Source organism: Corvus brachyrhynchos, unplaced genomic scaffold (genome assembly GCF_000691975.1).
Source record: "Corvus brachyrhynchos isolate BGI_N302 unplaced genomic scaffold, ASM69197v1 scaffold60, whole genome shotgun sequence".
Taxonomy (NCBI): domain Eukaryota; kingdom Metazoa; phylum Chordata; class Aves; order Passeriformes; family Corvidae; genus Corvus; species Corvus brachyrhynchos.
This window is the reverse complement of record NW_008236767.1, coordinates 2,376,808-2,399,472: the sequence shown is the minus strand read 5'-3', so window position 1 is coordinate 2,399,472 and position 22,665 is coordinate 2,376,808. Positions and strand designations below refer to the sequence as shown.

The 22,665-nt window shown below is 37.6% G+C and overlaps 1 protein-coding gene across 1 annotated transcript in view; it reads left to right on the top strand.

The window, feature by feature from the left end:
• PRKDC (protein kinase, DNA-activated, catalytic polypeptide) overlaps positions 1-22,665 on the top strand; it is an 82,619-nt gene that overhangs the window by 37,698 nt on the left and 22,256 nt on the right. Inside the window, exons 42-66 of the mRNA XM_017727399.1 lie at positions 447-625; positions 1,680-1,848; positions 2,355-2,420; positions 2,878-2,950; positions 3,168-3,316; positions 4,524-4,661; positions 4,862-4,981; positions 5,862-6,005; positions 6,227-6,378; positions 6,942-7,073; positions 7,508-7,619; positions 9,011-9,135; positions 9,229-9,378; positions 9,777-9,950; positions 10,761-10,859; positions 11,531-11,741; positions 12,330-12,519; positions 12,868-13,083; positions 14,325-14,437; positions 15,458-15,589; positions 16,764-16,943; positions 20,251-20,459; positions 20,911-21,049; positions 21,622-21,810; positions 22,327-22,551. Coding sequence (XP_017582888.1) covers positions 447-625; positions 1,680-1,848; positions 2,355-2,420; positions 2,878-2,950; positions 3,168-3,316; positions 4,524-4,661; positions 4,862-4,981; positions 5,862-6,005; positions 6,227-6,378; positions 6,942-7,073; positions 7,508-7,619; positions 9,011-9,135; positions 9,229-9,378; positions 9,777-9,950; positions 10,761-10,859; positions 11,531-11,741; positions 12,330-12,519; positions 12,868-13,083; positions 14,325-14,437; positions 15,458-15,589; positions 16,764-16,943; positions 20,251-20,459; positions 20,911-21,049; positions 21,622-21,810; positions 22,327-22,551 — 3,786 coding nt within the window. The remainder of the gene's footprint in view (positions 1-446; positions 626-1,679; positions 1,849-2,354; positions 2,421-2,877; positions 2,951-3,167; positions 3,317-4,523; positions 4,662-4,861; positions 4,982-5,861; positions 6,006-6,226; positions 6,379-6,941; positions 7,074-7,507; positions 7,620-9,010; positions 9,136-9,228; positions 9,379-9,776; positions 9,951-10,760; positions 10,860-11,530; positions 11,742-12,329; positions 12,520-12,867; positions 13,084-14,324; positions 14,438-15,457; positions 15,590-16,763; positions 16,944-20,250; positions 20,460-20,910; positions 21,050-21,621; positions 21,811-22,326; positions 22,552-22,665) is intronic.

Genomic DNA, 22,665 nt, shown 5'->3' with positions numbered 1-22,665 from the left:
TAATAGTTATTGAAACAAAATGCTAAAACTAAGATTTATGTAGGGTCACCCCCACCATGTTCCTGTTGCTGTAAATGTTGGTACCAAAATGAGGTGCAGAAAGAAACTCATGAATTGAATGATACCAAGGATAGTGACAGGTGTGAGTTTTGCTTACATGTGTTGTGAAGCTGAGCTGTCACTTGGTACTCTGCTTATTTTCCTCCAGTATCCTTATAATAATTTAGGTCAATTGTAGTTAACACAGCTCACCAGACAAACATGGGTCAACACAGTTTTAATAACTGTACTACACAGGAACTCAAAGTCTGTCAGTCTTTTATTATTGTCAGCTCTTTCCTCTTTTAGAAGGTAGAAGTAAGCTAAAGGCTGTCTAAGAGAACCTTAAAGTAACTGTGGAACCATTTAGAAAGGACAAGATCCAAATTTTGCTTATTTGTTTCCAGTCCCATGAATATACTTTTGATAAACAAGTCACCAAGAAAATGGGGTATTACAAGCTGCTAGAAGTGATGTATGTGCGACTTTCAAAAGAGGAAGTTTACTCCAAGGACTCTAAAATTAACCAAGCTTACTGTGGCTCCATGAGTGTAGAAGGAAATGAACTTACCAAGACATTAATAAAGTAAGACTATTGTTTATTTTATTACTTTATGTTTCTCGTTAGGTTTTGGCCAGATTTGCTTTTTTTAAGTAGGCCATATGAAGCAGAAGATGGATTTATTCAAGGGTAAATGTCATCTCTTACATAACGTTTGATTTTAAATGAAATACACAATATTGAGTTTGCATTGATAGCATGATCTGCAGTGTAAACTTACAGTCCTATGTCAGGATAACTTTTGCCCCTGCTTTTGTCCTTTTCTTTTTTTAATTTGTTAAGCCTGTGCATTTATTTCACCTCTTCAGTATGATTCTTGGCCTTTAATTTGTGTTTTCACAACTTCAGTTTCAGCATACTCACACTTTCATGTGGAGTATGGTTCTGTGTTGTAAAACTGATACTGATATGATTGATGAGAAGACAGGATGGATTTTCATTTACAATTCATAATACAGCAGCACACCCAGTAGGAGTAGTTTGGCTTAATCATCACTGCAAAGGGGGACAAAAGATAAGTACTAGATATGTATGTTAATTAGTATTGTTTAGTTTGTTTAATATTCAGAGAAAACCAGAAGATGCCTGAATTGCTGTTTGCTTTGTTTTGTTTTAATTTTTGTTTTACAATACTATGTCCTATGAGGACTTCAAAGAATTTCTTGGCTATGATTTGCAGACCTATAAATGGCTTTCTGCCAAAGACCTTTAAAAATCACATCTAAACTGGTTTTCTTCAGCTAATCCATAAAATACCTTAGCATGCGTGTCCATTCATAATTCTTGGCAAAGGACCATGAGAGAAATTTATGTATGCATCAAAACATGTATTCATCTTACCTGAACATTACCTGTCATCATATTCCTGACATTAAGGACTCCTGTGTAAATAGTTGGGGAAGTTTTCTTTGTCGTTGCTGAATGGTTCCATTTCCAATACTTGAACAAGTCTGAGGTGATTTAATCGGATACTGCTCCCTTGAAATTCTGTTGATTCACTGGTCTCTGATTGGAACTCTTCTTGTACTGCTTAATAAAAGACTTCTAATGGTGTTTTCTTGCCTGTTTGTATTTCAAGGTCATGCTACGATGCATTTACAGAAAATATGGCAGGAGAGAGTCAACTGCTGGAGAAGAGGAGACAGTATCACTGTGCAGCATATAATTGTGCTATTGCTGTCATCAGTTGTGTCTTTACTGAAAGTAAATTTTATCAAGGCTTTCTTTTTTCAGAAAAATCAGAAAAGGTGAGAAGCTTTTGTTGCTGTTAGAAGGCTTCCAGAGCATGAGACACAAAGTGATGTTACCTGATTGCAATAAATCAAAGAATGAAACCTGAATGACATGCAATTATACTAACAAACTACCCAGTGAGGCAATAGAAGGAGTGGTAGCTGATGACAGTTTTACCAACTGTTTGGGAGTGAGTGAAGTAGTAATACTGTTTTCCTTCCACTCCCAATTGATTTTCTAAAATATGAGGAAAAAGCCCCTATTGTTTAAGTTCTCCAAGGCTTGGAATGTACTTGAATAAGAGAGACCTTTTTACAGAGTATATTATGTGCCGTGAATTCTTGAGTAGTTAAATAGCAAAATTCTTCTTAGAGTACTGATGTAGAAGAGAAAACATGCCATACTTCCTATGTTGTACATTGATCTGTTGAATTTCCTTAAAGAAGAAATACATTCAAAGCAATTGTTATTGTGTGCAGCATTATAATTTTGCTATTTCCAAACATGCTTCGGTTTGCAGAACTTGCTGATTTTTGAAAATTTGATAGACCTGAAGCGTCAGTATACATTTCCTGTTGAAATTGAGGTGAGTGAAATTTCTGGCCTTTAGTATTTCCAAGTAAAAAAAGGGTATGAGTTAACAGTGTAGTTACTGAAGACCAGGTCAGTTCTCACATATGGAGAAAGAGGGTTCTGTAGCGGATACAAAAAATGGAGTATTCCTCTAATGATTTAAAATACATTTTTCTGAGAGAAATCCAGACCTGAAATTTGTAACGGACCTGCAGTGTGTATACTTTTAACATACTTTTTAGTGTATTTATTTTGACAGTGAACAGCTGTAGGAATAAAAAATTCTGTTGTTTTCATTTAGCACTAAATAATCATTTACAACATGAGATTTCCATTCATGTTAAATGGTTTTGATCTTTTTTTTTGTATCCCAGTAAATAAATAAGTGTAAATAAACTGTAATTTTTTTTTTTAACTAATTAACTATTTTTTAAAATTAAGTAATTAGAACTTTATTTCTTGCTGTTTAGGTGCCTCTGGAAAGGAAGAAGCGGTACATTGCTATTAGGAAGGAGGCCAGGGATGCAGGGAATAGCAGCCAGGGTATGAAAGTTTATTTATGGCAATGAAAGAAATGCTTTCTTACCTTTCTTACAGTGTTTCTTGATGTGTTCTTAGTTGGCTTCTACAGTAGCAGGAACAAATAAAAGCATTCAATGTATTTCATCTAACAATCAATTCCCACCTACCCTCAAGTTTTAGTGGGCAGTAAAAGCTTGTAATTACCTTGATTAATGGACTGTTCTTCTCTCCTGTTTAGATGAGCCCAAGTATTTAGCTTCTTCATCATACATGATGGATAGCAGTTTGAGTGAAGAAATGAGTCAGTTTGATTTTTCTACTGGAGTCCAAGGTTTTTCTTATAGTTCCCAAGATGTCACAGCTAGCAGCACTCGTTTCAGGAGAAAGGTAATTTAATGACTTATGGGCTGTGAGAAAGACAAGTTTTATGCTTTTGAGCAATTGCATGCATTTATTGGGGTTGAGAAAGAGAAATTTCTAGTCTTCTGTATTTGTGCTACCTGATTGAGAATGAGTTTCTCCAGAAGATGATGGAGGGGACTTGAGCTGTTTTCTGTCAGTCACTTTTCTTAGTTCTTCTCTCCAGTGTCTACAGCTGGAGAAAAACAATGCCCTGTTGGGTTTCTAAAGCTGAGCAGTGTGAGTGAAGTCCAGCCTGAGTTGTAAAATGATGGCTTGTGACTGCACTCAGGCACATCCTCTGATGGTTGTGTTTTGCTGTTAGCCATCAGGTTTCATCGTTGCCCTCTTTTGGTCTGTGACAGAACTGGCTGTATCATTTGCATGGAATAAATAATCAAACAATTGTTTTTGCTTTTCTGTTGTGGCAGCTTGTATTTAACTGTTGCTTTTGGGAGATATTAAATGCTGTTCTTTGAAGACTTGAAGTTGTGTTCCTTCTGCAATCAAAAGATGTCTCACTAGCCCTAATGCTGATAGAATAAGATACCTGGTGTGAAACAGACAGCTTGTAAAAGTATCATAGACACTGAAGACACAATCTGTCAAAATAACTGTTAACATTGGTGAAGATAAACTGTTTCCATGTTTTGGAGCGAGGAGGTGTTTTAGCTGCAGGGAAGTTAAGCAAGATAGAAAATACGCTTCTGGTTTGCCTAGTAATTTTGTAATTTCTAACTAAACAATTTTCTTTTGTGATTAACTCTGTGTCCCTGAAAAGAGCTGCTGCAGATGCTAGTCAATGTGAAACAACACATCCAATGAAGTAGAGCTTTCCCTCATGTGTTAACGCATTCTTTGAGCTATGAAATGAAATCATTTCTGTGAGGTTCAGCTTAACTCCTCCTCTGCTTTCAGCATTTGCCACACCTGTCCTGGCAGGTAGTAAAGTCAGAGTAACATAAAGTTGGCATCTGTCGGCACAAAAGGTAAAGGACGTGCAGATCTGCTGCGTGCATTTGGGAGGTGTCTGTTTGAACAATACGTTTGATGTATTCCCTGTTGCACACACCAAGTGTGTAGTGAAATCTAAGCACAGATAAGATCAGGATGACTCATGGCATGATTGGGATTTAAAATAAAATGCAGTGTTGTTATTAATCATAGTAACGCTTTTTTTTTTTTTTTAATTAAGGAGCCCACAGAATACAAGGTTTTAAACGATGAGATGGAACTGGAAATGGATGAATTCAACCAACATGAATGTATGGCTTCTATGACCACTCTGATTAAACATATGCAGAGGAACCAGATCACACCCAAAGTGGAGGAGGCCAGTATTAGCTAAAAAGTTGGCATTTTTCCATTAACGCTACCAAGAAAAGAGAGTCATGATTGAATCCTTTCATTTTTTCATTTTTTTGGCTATATTATGGTGAAACCTGTGTGGTTTGAGCTTGGGGCTTTTTGGCTTGGTAAGCCTGTTTGGTGCAAGAAGTGATTTGACTTTTTCTCATCTCATCTAAATTTCAGGGAACAGTTCCAGTAGCTCTTCCTCTTTGGATGAAATTTCTTCATGGCAAATTAGAAAACCCATCAGTACCATTAAATATTCGCCTCTTCATAGCAAAACTTATTGTTAATACTGAGGATGTGAGTAATTTTTTTTCATAATATAAACTGTGTAACTCTTGCAGGGTAAAATATTTCATCAGCTGAGACCTTGGGGGCATTCAAATTGAGTAGTTTGCTGTGATAAAAGGGAGTGCATTTATGGCCCAAAATTCCAGATAGTACAAGTATTTTGAATGTATTATTAATACTTTTTCTCCCATACTCTACTTCTATAAGTAGAGGGTGTCCACCATATGTGTCTTCTGGAAACCACAAGTAATGTATTCATTGATACTTATGCAAAAGGTGTGGCTGATTATACTTTCCATCTTCACAGCAAATACAGTGTTTTATTAATGGTCACAGATGAGTCTTATAGAAACACTTTGAGTTAAATTTGTTGCAGAAAGGTACTAAGATGGCATAACATGTCTTTGCTTGAGAAGAAACGTTTTCCAGCTCACATTCTTGGGTAAAACATTCTCAAGCTATTTCATACAATTATTTTAAAGTATAGTGGTTCTGTCTGGAATATTCCAAATCCAAAAATGCTGAATTTCAGAAATATTTCAAGAAACTTTATACCCATTTAATGCTACTTTCTTAGTAAAGCTGTCTGAAATGGAAGGATAGATGAATGGCATACTCTTTCAAATCCTCTACAGACAGATTTTCTATGTGAGAGCCGTACTATCTGTGCCCTGGTGAAATAATTAACTTTCTGTGGTTAAAGGTCTCTAAGCAAAAGTGAGAAGTGTAGTTATGGATACTTTTTATTTTAAATTTTTTATGGTTGTTGCCTCGAAGGTTGAGCAAAAGTGCTAAAGAGGTTGGTCTAGCAGTCTTACCTGTAATGTTTATTGAACAGCAGGTTGCTGAATACTTGGGTAATTTGTACTTTATCATTGATTCTCTGTAGGTATTCCGGCCTTATGCGAAGCACTGGCTTGGTCCATTGCTGCAACTTGTTGTTTCTGGAAATAATGGAGGTGAAGGGATTCATTACATGGTAGTGGAAATAGTAGTTACAATCCTTTCCTGGACAAGTGTAGCCACTCCCAAAGTAAGGAAATGTGAAATTCATTTTTATTATTATTGTGGCTGTTTGGTAAAGAATGACTGAGTTTGTTTTTATGCTCTTAAATAATTTTATGCATCAGTCCACTTTTACATTTTACAATTCTTTTACATATTAACTTCAAACATAACTTGATTACTTACTTGGTTTCGTAAAATACATCTTCTCGGAGTCACTATGGTTATTTTTGCTCCTGGTCTTTGTAGGGGAATATTAAGGATGAGATTTTAGCTAACAGATTGCTTGAATTCTTGATGAAAAATGCCTTTCACCCAAAAAAAGCTGTGTTCAGACACAATCTGGAAATCATAAAGACAGTTATAGAGTGTTGGAAGAAGTGTCTCTCCATACCTTACAGGTAAACATTTGGAAAACTGCTTTCTTTTATCAGTATTTCAAAAATATAAGTGAAGGGTATCAAAGGACATGGGAAGGTAAATTCAGCTGCTATAGTAAACTTTTTGTCCCTCAAGTGGACAGTAGAACTTCAGAATCAAACTCTCCAAAGACTGTAGATTAATTTGAAAAGCAACAAGGAGAGAGATGGGAAAATATGTAAAGGATTATGACAGTAGCAACTAAAAGCAGTAGTAATCTCTACAAAGATGGTTTTTTATTTGAAGTTTTGGATATTGTCATTGAATATTGGTGCCTTCTTAGTAAGACTTCTGCTATCTGCCATGCTCCAGAACTCGTCAAGCATTTGTGTGGGGTTACAATCTCTTTTTAGTTGTTTTGGGGTGGGTTTCTTTGCAAAAACTTCTTCATTAAAGCTAAATATTTACTGCTTTCTGACAGTATCCCTTTGGTGGGTTGTACACGTGCATATATATCCCTGTATACACAGGCAGTGAGTGATTTAGGGTGCGTCTGTTTTGGGATTTTAATGTCTATCACTGCTTTTGTGTTTTTATCCAACAGTTTAATATTTGAAAAGTTTTCTGGTGGAGACCCTGATACAAAGGACAATTCAGTGGGAATTCAGCTGCTGGGAATTGTTCTTGCTAACAATATGCCACCCTTTGACCCAAAATGTGAAATAGATCGTGTCAGGTGAGAAATGCAGATTTTTTGTGAATGATCTTGAAAAAATCTTAAGCCAAAGAGAGCAAGTTTAATTTGTCAGCACGATGTATGGGAGCTTGTTCTTTGGAATCCCTTGTCCCTCCCATCATCCCTTTGTTATCATCTGGCAGATGTAATACTTTCCTAGCTACAAATTGCAGACCACATTTATTTTGGAAAATATCTAGAAGAATGTACTCTTTTTTACGGTGGGCCCCAGGGTTGCAGTTTTGTGGACATTATTGGAGTCAGGAATTGCTAAAGCAGGGATTTGAGGCAGTGCAAGTGGAAAATCCATGTTGTGCTGTCAGCTCTTCTGAAAGCAGTCACTATTACTTTAGGCAGCTCAGATTATTGTTTTGCTTCAGTTTAAATTTGTGTGCTGGAGTAGTGGCTTGCAGCAGGTCTATCTTTTGTGCTAGGTATTTTCAAGCTTTGACCAGCAACATGGGCTTACTAAAGTATAAAGAAGTTTACGCAGCTGCAGCAGAAGTGTTGGGACTTGCTCTTCAATACATTGCTGAGAGAGAAAATGTAAGTGAACTGTATTTTGTGTTTGACCATTCCTGTCTTAATTTTATATTCGTCTGTATGACTACTCAATTCATATCCAAAAATGGATGTATCTAAAACTCAACAGTCTTTATCCAACAGATTAATTAAAGATTTAAACTACTAACTCAACAGGAAAAGAATTTGAGGGCAGACTAAGTGCAGAATTTTTTCCTTACTCTTTTGGATCTGTCAGTGAATGATCTCTTTCTGAGGCTTTGTTCAGCTTTTGCCAGCCAGCAATACTAGCGCAGTATGTTTTAAAATTGGGGGGTTTTTAAGAGGGGAAAAAAAGGCAAGTTGGGAGGTTTGGAGCTACCTTTTGAATAACTGTATCTGAATCCAGTTTTTTTATAGGTAAGGGATAAGATGAATGCAAAACTGTTACTCACCAAATCCTACAATACTAGAACTAGGGGATTGTGCTTGATGATCACAGAAGTCAGTTTGAGACACATGCTAGAAGTACTTCTTCACACAATGGTTAGTGAACTTCTGTAGTCTGGTGCCAGAAGAGGTTCTAGGGATAAATAGATCAGCAGGGTCAAAGAGAAATTAGGGAAATTCATGCACAAAAAAATGTCATGGACAGGTTCTAGATACAACAGACAGCAATGTACACTCAAAGATCCCTAATCTAATGACAAATGCATGTTGGATTGTGTAAGAGAAAAGGAGGACAAAATGCAGCCAGGATCATGTGTTCCCCCTAAATATAATTCTATAACTGCTATTCAAGACAAAAATACCAAGTTGTTGGCTAAGTAGAGTATTAGCCTGACCTTGTAGTTTATTCTTCCTTCTCTCCTTATATCCTTACTTCTTTTCCCACTTAATTGCATTCTGGTTGTTCTTTCACTGTTTGTAGAGCATATTTCATAAATCTTCGTGAGTCTTTCTCAGTATTCCGAGTTCCATTATAAGCAGTGTTTTGAATAAATGAGAAAAGGTGGTCTAAATTTTATCCTCAACAAGGCTTATTTCTTTGATGTTAGTTGCAGGTTGCTGGTTGTTTTTCACCTTTTTACTAAAAATGTCTTGGTTTTTTACATTCATTGATTGGAAATTTCTGTACTGAATGAGAAGCTGCTTAATATTTGCATAAGCACACTAAGCAACTTGTACTACAAAATTAAGGTGTTGGTTCCAAACCAGTCAAAGGAAGCTCAAAAATGTGTTTTTCAAGCAGCAGTCATGTGTTTCAGCCAGGCAGATGTGTACAGGACCCATGAAGCACCATGAATGTTAAGATGAGTTGGATGGATCTTGCCTAGTGAATTGCACTAGAATCAAACAGCATAGCAGCAAAACAGTGTGTCATTAAGGTGGTTATGAGTTTCATGGGTATCCTTGTCTGTCTTTCTCATTTTCAGATACTTGAAGATCCAGTTTATGATTGTGTCATAAAACAATTAAAACATCATCAGAACACCCAACATGATAAGTTTATTCAGTGCTTGAATAAAGTTGTTAAGAATTTTCCACCTCTTGCTGACAGGTGTGTGATGATTTATGTGATGTGTTGACTGTAAATCTAGAGGAATAATAGAGAATAACTTGCTTTTCTTTGTGGGCTTCTGGCTAAATTAAGGTTTATGAATGCAGTATTCTTTTTGATACCCAAACTTCATGGTGTGATGAAAACCTATTGTCTGGAAGTAATAATGTGCCGGGCAGAAGAAGTTCCTGATCTCCACTTGCAGTTAAAGAGTAAAGACTTTATCCAGATCATGAATCATAGGTAAGTAGTCAAGTGATTGATTATGATGGATAGTTAAGTTTCTTGATAACATACATTTTTACATTCAGAAGAATTTATAACTCACCTTCACTTTTTGGTCATTGCTCTCCTAATTTGAGCTAATGTAATCTGGGAGTTAAGATGGTTAGCTCTCTGTGAAAAACAGACAAAAGCCCCTAAAATAGCCTTAGGGTGAAACACCAGTGGGATGTCAATTTCTGAGGTCTGTATTAGTTTACTTGTATTCTTACTCTTAGGTTGAATCCAAAAGTATTTACCTAAAGCCCTTTATGCAAGACCAAATACTGTTGATAAAACATAAACTGATCTTCTGGTTCTGTGTGTAGCAGTGATGAGAAAAGCAATGTAACTGGGGTTTTTTTTCCCTCTTCTTTTAGGGATGATGAAAGACAAAGGGTTTGTTTGGATATCGTGTACAAGATGCTGTCTAAATTAAAACCACTAGAACTTAAAGAACTTCTGCCTGGAGTTACAGGGTTCATTTCTCACCCTTCTGTCATATGTCGACAGCGCATGTATGATATCCTGATGTGGATTTACGATAATTACAGGTGTGTGTTCCCTGCACAGGCAGAGTGAAAGTGTTTGTAAGAGTCTTCCAACTTCTTGTCGCTTGGTGAGGGATTTTTCCAGTTGTCAGAATAATAGAGTCTGTGATTTGCGTAACTGGCTCTGGCCTTTGGTGGCAATTTTATCACTTCCAGTAAGGGATAAATACTTGGACCAGAACTAGGGCATTGCATCACCACAGCAGGATGGCATAAGAGGTCTTAACTTTGATGTTCCAGCTTTTTTTCTTGTTGCTGGAATTTGTAACTAGTGAAAATTATACATTAAAGAAATTTGCTTTTAGGTAGAAGATACATTAAGGCACGTGGGCGTGATCTGGATCCCTTCAGTCTGGTAGTATAAAGATGGTCTTTCTGCTTGACCCCTTAGAATAGGGAACAGGCACGTGACAAGTGGGGTGCTGTTGAATTATTTAACTTAGTTGGGTTTTATGTGCTTTTTCCCAAGATAACTGTTTGAATGGACAGTTACTGTGAAGAAAAAGTACAGGCAATATTTACTCCAGCATCACTTGTGAAAAGCATTCTCTGCCTGTTTTTTCAGATTCAACCATGCAAACATCGTAATAAATACCTAATGTATTATTTAGCTTATTAGATTATTTCTTTGATAAGTAGTGGATCTCCACAAGGCATTTTTGGCAAGGAAGACCTCATGTTATGTTGTCATGCCAAGTTGAGATTTTTATCAGAGGGCATAATCTTCCTTTTTGTTTCACCATCCTCATCCTCTTATTTTGCTATGGATTATTTGAGAGAAGTCATTAATAGATATTTTTCTCCTACCAACAGTGATCCAGAAAGTCAAACAGATGAAGATTCTCAGGAGATACTCAAAGTGGCAAAAGAAATGCTGCTTCAAGGACTAATTGATGAGAATGCTGAACTGCAGTGAGTAGAGCGTTGTGGTAACTGTCTGAAATAAAAATACCTACATTTCTCTTACTTTGTTTATAGCAAAAGAGTTGATCCTTAGAGGTTTTTTGAGTATTTCAGTGTAAAAGAGCAACACTGAGATAATACCATTTCCTTTTCTTCCAGTTTATAAAATTGTGTCCCATGGTTTTACACCGAATCTAAGTGGAGCATTTGAACGAACTTCTAAGCTGTGGGGAGGTTGTTTCACTATGTTAAACCTAATTCTGCATTAATGTTCTAGAGTTTTTGAACAAGGAGGACCCTCCTATACAAACACACAACAGTAGATTAAATGTTGGATTTTTAAAATTTCTCTTGGAGGAGCAAAAGATAGAAGAGGAGATCTTGGTGCTTATCCGTACATAGCACTTCTCAAGAGGAAAACACTTGACAGAAATATTTTGTTCAGAGTAAACCTTTACTATCAGGCAGAGAACATGGTAGATGAATGAGGAATTCAGTGTAAATCAGTGGAAGATTAATGGCATTAAAGTGTTTGTTGAAGGCTTTAAAAGCTTATTGTTCTGGAGGTTTTTGTTGGTGTGGTTTTTTGGGTTTTTTTCCTTTTTAACTTGACTTTTTTAGAAGTATTTTTCTTTATGTTTGCAAATAACCAAGAATAACTTTATTCTTTGCCTTTGCAGATTAATTGTTAGGAATTTTTGGAGTCATGAGACAAGGTTGCCCACAAATACTCTTGATCGCATGCTGTCCTTGTTGAGTTCTTTATATTCCACCAAGATTGAAACACAGTACTTGAGTCTAATCACAAATTTTCTACTTGAAATGACTAGCAGGAGCCCGGATTATTCCAGAAAAATATTTGAGCATCCACTATCTGAATGCAAATTTCAGGTGAATTGTAATGTGCTGTCCTGTATGCAACTATGTGACAAATTCTGTTCCTTAATGTAGTTACCACTTAGAAAAGAAGGGCATAATGAAGGAGATTTTTCGAAGTGTTTTGTGCTCCATAGTTAATGGGTGCAGCAGTTGTGAGTTATGCACAGTGTCAGAAATTTGCTGGTTTTGTGGTGGCAATAGTATTAGTTTCTTTAAAAAAAAATTAATTAAAATAATTATACCAAGTATAGCTGATTTGTAGAGTACTGAAATACTGAAAAAAAGGGTAGTGGAGAGAAGCACCATCAGCTGGAGAAATACTGTCAAGAAACAGGAATACTGGTGCAAGAGCTGTAAATCAGTCCTCAGCTGACCAGTCTAAATTAGTGAGCTTTCTTTACTGAGCTGTGGAGAGCTTCTACATGTTTGTGGTTTGTTGGGGGCTTTTTTTGTTTGTTTCTTATATATAGTCAAGTTCTGCCCCTATACCTGGGAGGGTGTTTTGGTTTCTGGACTGTAGTTTCTGCTGTCCTACTCAATGAAGAAATGCAGAAAGCCTCCATCCTTATTGTTCTACTTAAAATCTTTCTTTGTTTGTAGGACTTTGTAGTTGATTCCAGCTGGCGTTACCGAAGTACTGTGCTCACACCAATGTTTGTGGAAACTCAGGCTTCTCAGAGCATCCACAGGAATTTGTCACAAGAAAGATCCCTTTCTCCTTCTGGGTCAGTTGGTGGGCAAGTGAGGGCTACCCAAAGGCAATATGAATTTACACCTACACAGCATGGCAGTAAGTCCAGACCGGTGTCTTCTGAAATGTTCTTGTTTGCTGTAGGAATGATGTCATTTCTGTTATATATGATGTTCTAGTGTAGAAGTATAAATATGTTTAGTATTTTGTTTTCAAGGGCTTTTTTGTGTGTGTTATGAGAAAAAAATCCTGGTTTTATTGGTCTCATACGTATTTTATGTTCTGCCTAATGTAAAAGAAGCACTGTCTTACCTAACAGCTTAAAATCTGTTGTGCCTGTCAACATGAGGAAATTATATTTTTGGGAGGGGAAAAAATACCTACTTTGTAGATGTTTTCACTTTATTTATCTGTATGTTACAGCTTTTTTGCAATTTCTTTTTACAGGTGGTAGAAGTTCTTTTAATTGGCTAACTGGAAGTAGCATTGACACATTGGCAGAGTATGCAGTTCCTTCATCCTCTGAATCCTTGTCTTCATCCATGCTGTTGGTTAGCAAACGGAGTGAAAAATTTAAACAAGGAACCTTTAAACCAGTGGGGCCAGATTTTGGGAAAAAAAGGTTGGGTTTGCCTGGAGATGAAGTGGACAGCAAAACTAAAGGTCTGTAAGCCTTATTGTGCAGTTTCTATGTAATTAGTACACTTTTATAAACCATCCTTTATCAGTTATTTGGCTGGCAGTCCATTATCTTTCAGACAGTCTAATTGAGGTTCACTTTGAGAGATTTTGTTTCCAGGCGTGTGTGATGATACATAACATGTGACAAAAAGCTAGGATTGTGCTAGGAATTGTAAAGTTACATGTTGCTCATTGAAAGAACTGACTGGCATGCTCTCTGCATTCCTACCTCTCCCTAAGATGTTCAGAGCATGAATGTCAGACAGTTCTGTCCCTTCTGTTTTAAATGTAACTCTTTAAAGAAGATATTTCTTTAAACATGTTTTCTAAACCATTTCTGTCATTAGAAGTCCTTGCTTTTTTCTGAGAATGCTCCTTCATCCATCCAGTCAGTAAGTGAAAAATACCAGTACTGCTCTGAAGTGACTTAGGATCCTTCTCCCTCTTTAGCTCTTGTCTACTTTGTCATTAAAATTTTGACCAAAAGGATGACATTAGGAGTTCAGGCATAGAGCTGTAAAGATCAACCTTTTCAGTACCTGAGAGGTGTTTCAGGACAGTTACAGGTGAACTGTAGTTCATGCAGAACTACAGAAATAGAGAGGTCAGTCTACCTTTCAGTTATTCCCTGGTCTTCTACCCAGGCAAATACCAGTTACGGTGGTATGTTTTTGTTTGCTCACTCTCCTTTTCTAGGAGGTGGACTGAACTGAGTCTGTGTGGCCTTTCCCTGTGACTGTCCTGAGCAGGAGTTGATCCAGTGGCAGTTCTGTAACTGTAACTTTAAAAATACAGTACAATATTCTCACTACACAATATTTGAATATCTTTTAGCACCTCTTTTATGTAGGGGGTTATATACTTTCTGGACTATAGTTCAAATGCCATGCATACCTGTGAGAGTCTAAAATAAATCTGGCATAGGGGGTATATTTGTTCATGAGTTTTAGTGTCTTTTCCAGTACAGATCTTTATACCTCATCCATGCACTTGAAGTTTCTATATAAATGCTTATTACCTCTTCTCCTAAGAGCAACTTAATTTGTCATCATTGGCTGTCTTGTTAAAAGGCCTTGCACTGAGTTGTTTGCTAGGAAATTTAAAGACTAGCTGGTAAGCTAGTAAATACAAAGATGGTGTTTGTTTTTATATGATGCTTTTGCCTTAAATCTGAAGTGTGCTTGGGAAATGAAAAGCTGTGGACATGATCATATGTTCCCTAGGTATAGAAGAACGAGCGGAAATTCTAAGACTGCGGAGACGTTTCTTGAAGGACCAAGACAAACTCAGTCTGATTTATGCCAGAAAAAGTCTGGCTGAACAGAAAAGAGAACAGGTTTGTCAGTCCAAATGGGTTTAAAACTTTAAGTCTCGATGTCATTTGAAGTCTTGTACTTCAACTCTCGTGGTAACTTTGTGTAAGGTACTTGTTGCTACTTTAAGAGCTTTAGAAGGTTTGATTTGGAAATAATGCTATTTATGGCCTTAAAGCTAAATTATGTTACTTAGCATGGGCGAGAGAAGAGCTAGCTGGATGATAACACTTCCAGTCTACCACTTAAAGTGCATGAAGTGTTTTTATGTGATGGAGTCCCTAGCAGCTAAGGAAGCCCTTTACAGTTGTCATTCTGGAAACTAGGAGCCTTGGAGCTACAATATTCTGCAGAAATAGCTGGAGAACATTATCCAGCATCCAAGGGTGAACTCAAAAATGTGGTACAGCTGATGGACTAACCAGAACTGGTTTGAACTTCTAACCTGAGGAATGTCAGTAATAATCATTTGCTGAGTGTTTGTCAAGGCCAGAAACATACTACTTTGTGGGTTTCCTGGTTGTGTTATGTACTTCCAATAAATCTAAGTATTTTTAAGCATTGTAGCAATTTTCCAGAGGTTCCTATTGCTAAAAATAACATACATTATTGTCAAAAAATGATAGCATTTAGTCCCAAGAGCAAAGGAACCCAGGATTGAGAGCTACCAGTTTGAGACACTCCTGTAATACCCTCCAGATGCAGACAACTGTGTAAATAGAACTTATGTCTGGAAGAACCACACAAAACACCTATTTTAGCCCATTTATGTTTACTTGCAGGCTAAAGCTACCATTTCCTCCCACCCTACAAGGGAGAACCTGTAAATGTGTTCTGTATGGCAGTCCAAAACACAACTAACAAAATCCCCTGTCTTTTGAACACTTCCAATGATGGTGTTTCCACCACTTCTGTGGGAGGCTTGTTCTAATGCCTGACCACTCCTTCAGTGAAAAATTTTTCATAATATCTAATTTAAACCTCTCCTGGCACAGCTTGAGGCCATTTCCTAACTATTTTTTAACATGATTAATGCATTTCAGGAGATGAAATCCGAGCTGAAGATGAAGTATGATGCCCAGGTTACTTTGTACAGAAGTTACCGAGTGGGAGACCTTCCTGACATCCAGATTGAATACTGCAGCCTCATTGCCCCTCTGCAGGGCCTTGCCCAGGTCTGTCTGCTTTTCACAGGTCATTTGTGAAGTTTTCTGGTCCTGTGGGGAAAATGTCATGTAGCTGAGCAACCACTTTGAAAATTGATTTGTAGTTTTGCAGTCAACCACTGTGATACACATTTAAAGACACTGTTTTGAGGGAGTGTTTCTCCTTCCCCTGTGCTGGTGCAGTGTTAAGAGACGAGGCTTTGTTGCTTGCCTCACCTGAGCAGTTGAGGATGGATACATCAGCTGTTTTCCATTTCCTGCAGGTTCCGCTGCTTGAGAAACCGATGGTGGTCTCTGCAGACATTATTGCAAAGGACATCTCACTGTACAGTAACAAAACAGCCATTTCTCATCTAGTATATGTCTGTAACAGACTTGTAAATATACAAATGAACTTAGTGTGACTAAGGCTGGACTCAGACTGCTCAGTAAAGCTGATCTAATATTCCTTTTCCTACGTGAGAGTGGTAGAAACTATAGACTGAATTGAACAGTAGACTGAATCCCATTTTACAGTCTTTGGGAAGTCACAGTCTTCCTGACTACCTTTGTATTTCATTACTTTTGGTAGCCCCTTATCTCTCTGTAAAGGGTGGAAGTAGCACACTCACAAGTTCTCTGAATAGCATTAGGTAAAGAGTTAGACCAAACTCCAGGCCCGTGATAGATCAAGATGCATAGGGTTATGTTACACACACAAAAGTGTTTCTGGATTGAAAAAATGCTGTTAAGTCTCAGATGAAACTGTCTGTCTGTACAGACAGTCTGTCTCTCTGTTAGCTGCCTCAATTTTTAGGACCAGGTCTCCTCACAATTGCTGTCTTCTTTTTTTTTCTGAAACTCACTTCATGGACTGTGGTGTCCCTAACGTGATATTGGGTGTCTGGTTCCTGTAATGGGAGTTGTGAATATGTGCAAATTGTAAATTCCACCCTCTCCACTAACACTGGCCTGAAAACTGCATTGTCTTGGAGTTTCTTTAAGTAGAAGAATTAAAATGGGATATGAGTGGGTAGTACAGTAATTCCCAGCACAGGTGAGATGCATGCCAGACTAAATAGTCCACTCCCAAAGAGTGTCTAGGGATTACATACCGGGTGGATCATGTCTTTTAATTTTATTTATTAGCCTGCTGTGTCACAGCAAAATTCAGTGACCTTACCACTTTTGTTGTAATTTACAGAAAGATCCAACATTTGCCAAGCAACTTTTCAGCAGTTTGTTTAGTGGAATTTTTCATGAGGTAAAAAAATCTAAAAACCCTTCTGAGAAAAACGCTATTGTCCAGAAGCTGCTGAACAACTTCAATAATTTCCTCAGCATGAGCCTGTCATACTTTCCACCGTTCATTGCATGCATCCAGGTAAATCTTGATACATGGCATGAAAGTAACTGGATGTAATGTCTTTGTCTGAATGTGTGATAAGTGGCAGTGAAGGTCAAATACTGTCACTGAAGTTTAGGCAGAGATGGAAAGAGAGTTGTTAACCAAATGGGTATTTCAAGTGACACTTATTAAGGTGAACAAGGTAATTCATCCTCTGAACTGATTTTTCAAGGTTTCTATGATTTTTGATATCTAGAGTTTGAGTCACCTTTTAATGTTTTAATTGCATCAGTAACAAGAAGAGGTTTGATTACAAATGATAGCTATTTCAATTGAAGTGGGATTTGAGAACAATTGGAAGGGTTATGTGGGTGTTGTGCTTATCTTGCTGTTTCTGGGAAGTGCTTATTGAGGAATTCTTTGATGTCTTGAGGATATCAGTAGCTGTCAGACTGTTTGTTGTTAGCCTCTCTTGCTTATTTTTTCAAATTAGTCCCCTGAAGTAGTTGTCTGGGGATTTTCAGTAATGAGGGAAGGGCTCACCAAAGGATGAGTGGGTGCACCACAGTTGTTTCACTGGAAAAGATGCACAAACGTTTCTGTTATGAGAATATACTGACCTGGAATAGGTTGTGAATTTCATCTTTTAAACCAGTTTTCAGGGAGATAAAAAAACCTTGTCCAAACACCTGTTACATACCCATTGTCGCTGTATGTAATGATTCTTATCAACTGTATTGCTTTTGTGTCTGATTCCTAGCTCTGGAAGGAATCTCTTTCTGAGTGGCAGCTAATGGCTAAAGGCTTTTTGTTATGGAAATGTATATACTCTGTGACAGTAGGTGTCATTCCAAATACGGGAGAACCATCTAGTTTGGAGTAGCTTTGTAAACAGTGACAAACTTTGCTTCTTGATACTTGTAACTAGACATCTGAAAAAATGTAATTGCTTGTTTACTTTTTTCTGTGCAGCTGCATAAAAGGTCAAATACTATGGGGATTTTTCTGGGCTGTCTTGGTATTTTTTGAGCCAACGTCTCACAATAGCTATCTGTTAATATTCCCTCTTGACGTTGCATTTGTTGGTTCTCTGTCTTGATGATATTATTTGTGTCAAATTATGCTGTCTAGACCCTGCTAATAACACTGTTGCATTAGGCTACGATTTTTTTCTGAATAGACATTAAATGAAGACTCAAAAAGTAGGTAAGTTAAGATTCATCAAAAATACAGACTTTGTAAGAACAACAAGAGCATCTCATTGCCATCCTCATCAATAACCAAAGTACAATAGCATGAAGTACAAACAGCCTGCAAGCAGTGAGAGGAAGTTTTTTCCCAGTAGGGAACTGAGTTCACATTGATCAAGAGAGCAAGCTGGGAGAGTGTGAGCAAGAGCAGAGCAGTGTCAAGGCTTTCATCTGGCTCACAAAGACTGTCCTAGTGGCTTGGCCATTTGGAAATACAGCTTCTTTTTCCTGTATACCAACAGCATAATAAATACTGGCTGGTTTCAGAAAGGCTTCCTACTTAACTGCTGTTTCCTTCTGGCTGTTTGAGTTTTTAATCTTCTACACATTCACATCCCATCAGGAGAGTAACTTGGTGGGTAAAAAGAGTTGGTTTTGTCTACACATATAATCTTAAAATTGACTATGAAGCTCTGGGATTCACTTTCAGGGCAGATTAAGAGCCAGCTGTAATACTAAAAGAGGCTAACTCCATGACAAAAGTTTACATAGCCTCCGAAGAGATGCTTGGCCTCTGAAGAACATATAATTGCGTTAGAAACATTTTAGCTGCCAGGCCAGCTTGGATGCCGTTTCCCCTAATCTGTGAACATATGGTGCAAGTAAAGCCAGTGCTCCTTGCATATGGAGCAGGGAACATTCCCTCTGCTTTCAGAAGATAAGTAATCCAATAGTCACTAATATGCACTAAATAAAGACAGCTCCTTTGATGTTGGATGATGTCTGTAAATCTGAAGTTTGGGAGGATATTAATTCTTGGGACATATCATTATATTTGCACAGCTCTTGCACTTTTTCCTGTGCTATGAGAAAGGGCTTTTGGCCTTACCTTAGCAAAGTTGTTCTTAAGGTTTTAGATTGTGCAGTTGTCACTGTGTTCCTGACATAACCCCTAAAAGCTGGCAGTCGAGGAATGTGTCTGGGGCATGTGTGCAGCTCATTGAAATTGCCTTAACAGCAGTGAAATATATATGCTAACCCCTTATTGGGATCTGCCTGGTCTGTAACTCAGGAAGCCACACAAGGCTGTGGTTTTTTTCCTCTTTCTTTATTGAGCACAAATTCATTAGTGTGAGAGTCTCAACTCTGCAAATTGTGTCATGAGTTTGCTTATGCCAGGTGCCTCTTCTGTAGTTTTTGTGGTGGTTGTCATTTATCAAAGATGTATAGCTTGGCTGTTCTCAGTCTCCTGTTGCAATTTCCAAATAGTGGTTTCTTTTCACACAGTATTCTTGAACATACTGTGTTGCAAGAATCAGATTTTTTGTTCTAAAACATGGTGCTGTTCCTTGTAATGGAAGCTATACTGAACCTCTTCCACGTTGTGAATTTTTTCTGACAGTTGCTGAAGATACTGTTGCAATTTTTCTTTAGAGGGAAAGAAAACAAAGAAAAAACCCAACACTGGCTTTAATAAACATGCTGATTTTTTAATATATTTACCTGTATTTAGAGTAGTGATGTAAATATTTAAAAGACCCCTTCAAGTAAACAAGAATGTTTATCCCTGAAGAAGAGGTTATTCTGTACTATTATTGGACTAATGTTAAAAATTATAAAGAGAAATATTGTCATGTCTCTAAATCATGCAGGAGTAGATGAGCACAGTACTAGAGGAGTCTAACAGGAAGCTGTGATGTGCTAAAACTGGCCAAGTGTGTGGACAGAAAGCCTCCAGCTCAGACAAGACATCGTGGTAAATCATGCCTTTGGCTTATGGCAGGAGCGCACCACTGAATAGGTTAAGTGAAGCACAGCTGCTGTGCAGCAGGCAAAATCCTGCCAACAAACAGAAGGAAAAGTTCAGGCTGTCACTGTGTCCATCTATCTCTCCCCCAATTTCCTTGTGATTCTGTCCAGAGACCTGTCCGATGTCCCAGAGCCAAAGTATGTATCTAGGGTTATTCTGTACTGTTCTCTGTCCAAAGAGCAACAGCACAGAAGGAAAGGATTCCAGTTTTCCCTGAGTTGGGAACTTCTGGAGACCTAGTGGCTAATTTCCAAAGCTTGCACTATAAGAAAAAGGATACCAAATAAGTGATCTGTATAGTTTTACACCAAGTAGGCACCCATTGTTTTGTTTTATTCTACAGGAAATGAGTTACCAGCACAGAGAGCTACTGGAACTGGACTCAGCTAATGTGAGCACGAGCTGCCTTGCAAGTTTGCAGCAGCCAGTGGGCATCGTTCTTCTGGAGCGTGCCCTGATGGCTCTGTCCCCTGCGGAGGAGCCCCCGTCCAAAAGGATGCGTGGCAGGACAGAGCTGCCCCCAGATGTGATCAGATGGATTGAACTTGCCAAGTAAATTCTTATTTGAGACAATTTGCTCCCACTTAGGTTTGCCTTGTGAAGAACTCTGCTTTTATGGCTTGTGGGATTTCTCTTTTAGTCTTTCTGTCTTTTAGAATCAGATATGCTTTTAATTTCTTCTCACTGACTTCTCTTAATACAGTCAGTGAGAGCAGTTAGACTTAAAAACTGTGCACTCTTATGGTGCTGTCAGACTGCTGAAAAACATCTTGTTCCTAGCTTTTCAGCTGCAGGAATTTCCATAGTTCAGATATTACCCTACAAGATGAAGTTTATGTGGTTAAGTATGTATTTCTGATCTTACATAATACTTCCTAAAAATTCACTACTACAAGCCAGTAGTATTACTGCTTATTGAATTGTTATTTTTTTAATAGCTTCTGTTTGCATTGATATACATCTGCTGAGCTCTTTAAAATATTTTTCTTTTCAATTTTACTAGGCTCTACAGATCCCTTGGGGATTATGATACCCTTCGTGGCATTTTCAGTGGTAAGATTGGGACTAAGGAAATTACACAGAAAGCTTTGTTGGCAGAAGCAAGGAATGATTATGCTGAAGCAGCTCAATATTATGATAAGGTAAAATGACAGCAAGGTATTTTCATTTCATATATCTCTTATAACTTTAATAAAATTAGAAAAATTTGAATTTTGAGAAGTACCATATTGTCTAAAATGCCCTTGTGCTTAATTGATGGTTCATTGTGTAAAGACACTGGGAAAGATGAGCAGTCACAACAAAGCAGTAAGCAAGATGCTTTTCTTACTGTTTGCTACAAAGCTTCACAAGTGCAGTTATCTAGGCATACAAGTAAAAACACATGGGCACACTGCAATCCTGAGAGAGCAAATTGCATATGTTCATGGCATGAGTTGCTGTGGGTAAAAACAAAGAAGGATTTCTGACCTTCTTTTAAAATGTTCACTCTTCAAAAATGCAGGTTTACTGAAGACAGCTACCTGAAATTAATTTATGTATAAACACTGTCAAGCTTGAATTTTCTGCATTTAATGTTGCTGTCACACTCTGGTAAATGGATAGATGTTTTTATGAGGCAATGAATTACTTGTTAAGTTGCTGGTGACTTAGAATTGAAGCGGGTTCTTGGCTGGAATCTGGCACTATTCTCCACTCCAAATTCATTCCCTAGGCACTCTCCCAAGAAGACTGGCAAGATGGAGAGCCAACAGAAGCAGAGAAGGACTTCTGGGAACTTGCGTCTCTGGAATGCTATGACCACCTCACAATGTGGAAGTCTCTGGAGTATTGTGCTACTGTTAATATTGATAGTGGAAAACCTCCAGACCTAAACAAAACATGGAATGATCCATTTTTTCAGGTTTTTAGAAATTATTTCATTGATACTGCACCATTTTTATCTCTGCAGGGATGTCCTACAGTATTGAGATTATGGGTGAAAATCAATCATGTTGTTTGGGTTATTTTATTATGGAAATTAGTGGAGAGTCTGATATATTTTAAAAATTGAAACAATTACTTCTGCTTGTTCTTTTTGATGTTTAGTTTTTATCTCAAGTCAATGGCAGATTCTATAGGATCAGCTTAATCATCACCTTCTTCCTTTTGCAAGTCTTTTTGTTGCTTTTCTTGCTTTGTTTCCTCTTTTAAGAGTTATCAAACCATGGATTTTGAAACTGTTAGAATTTACTAACAACTTCTTGAGCTATAGGAAAAGGCTGCTGTGATTTGTTAGCAAATAGGAATTTGTCTTAAGGGAAAATATTTTTAAAAGCATCCAAAATGTTTTTATATTTATTTGATCTGCCACTGATAACAAAAAGCTTGATCATCTACTATTCCATTCCTAGAAATAAAGACTGTTTTCACCTTGTAGGAGACATATCTGCCCTATGTAATACGCAGTAAGCTGAAGTTACTGCTCAGTGGTGAGAATGACCAGACTTTGCTAACCTTTATTGATGAGGCAATGAAGACAGAACAGAAGAAAGCCATTATAGAAATGCACTACAGCCAAGAACTTAGTCTCCTGTACATCCTGCAAGATGATTTTGACAGAGCCAAATATTACATTAGCAATGGCATGCAGATCTTCATGCAGGTAATAGTGTCTTCTATCTCTGGTGTGGTTTTTTTGTGTAAACTGGAACAATGAAACTGCTGTTGCTGTTACTGCTGCTAGATTATATGCTCAAAACACTCCAGTACAATGAAA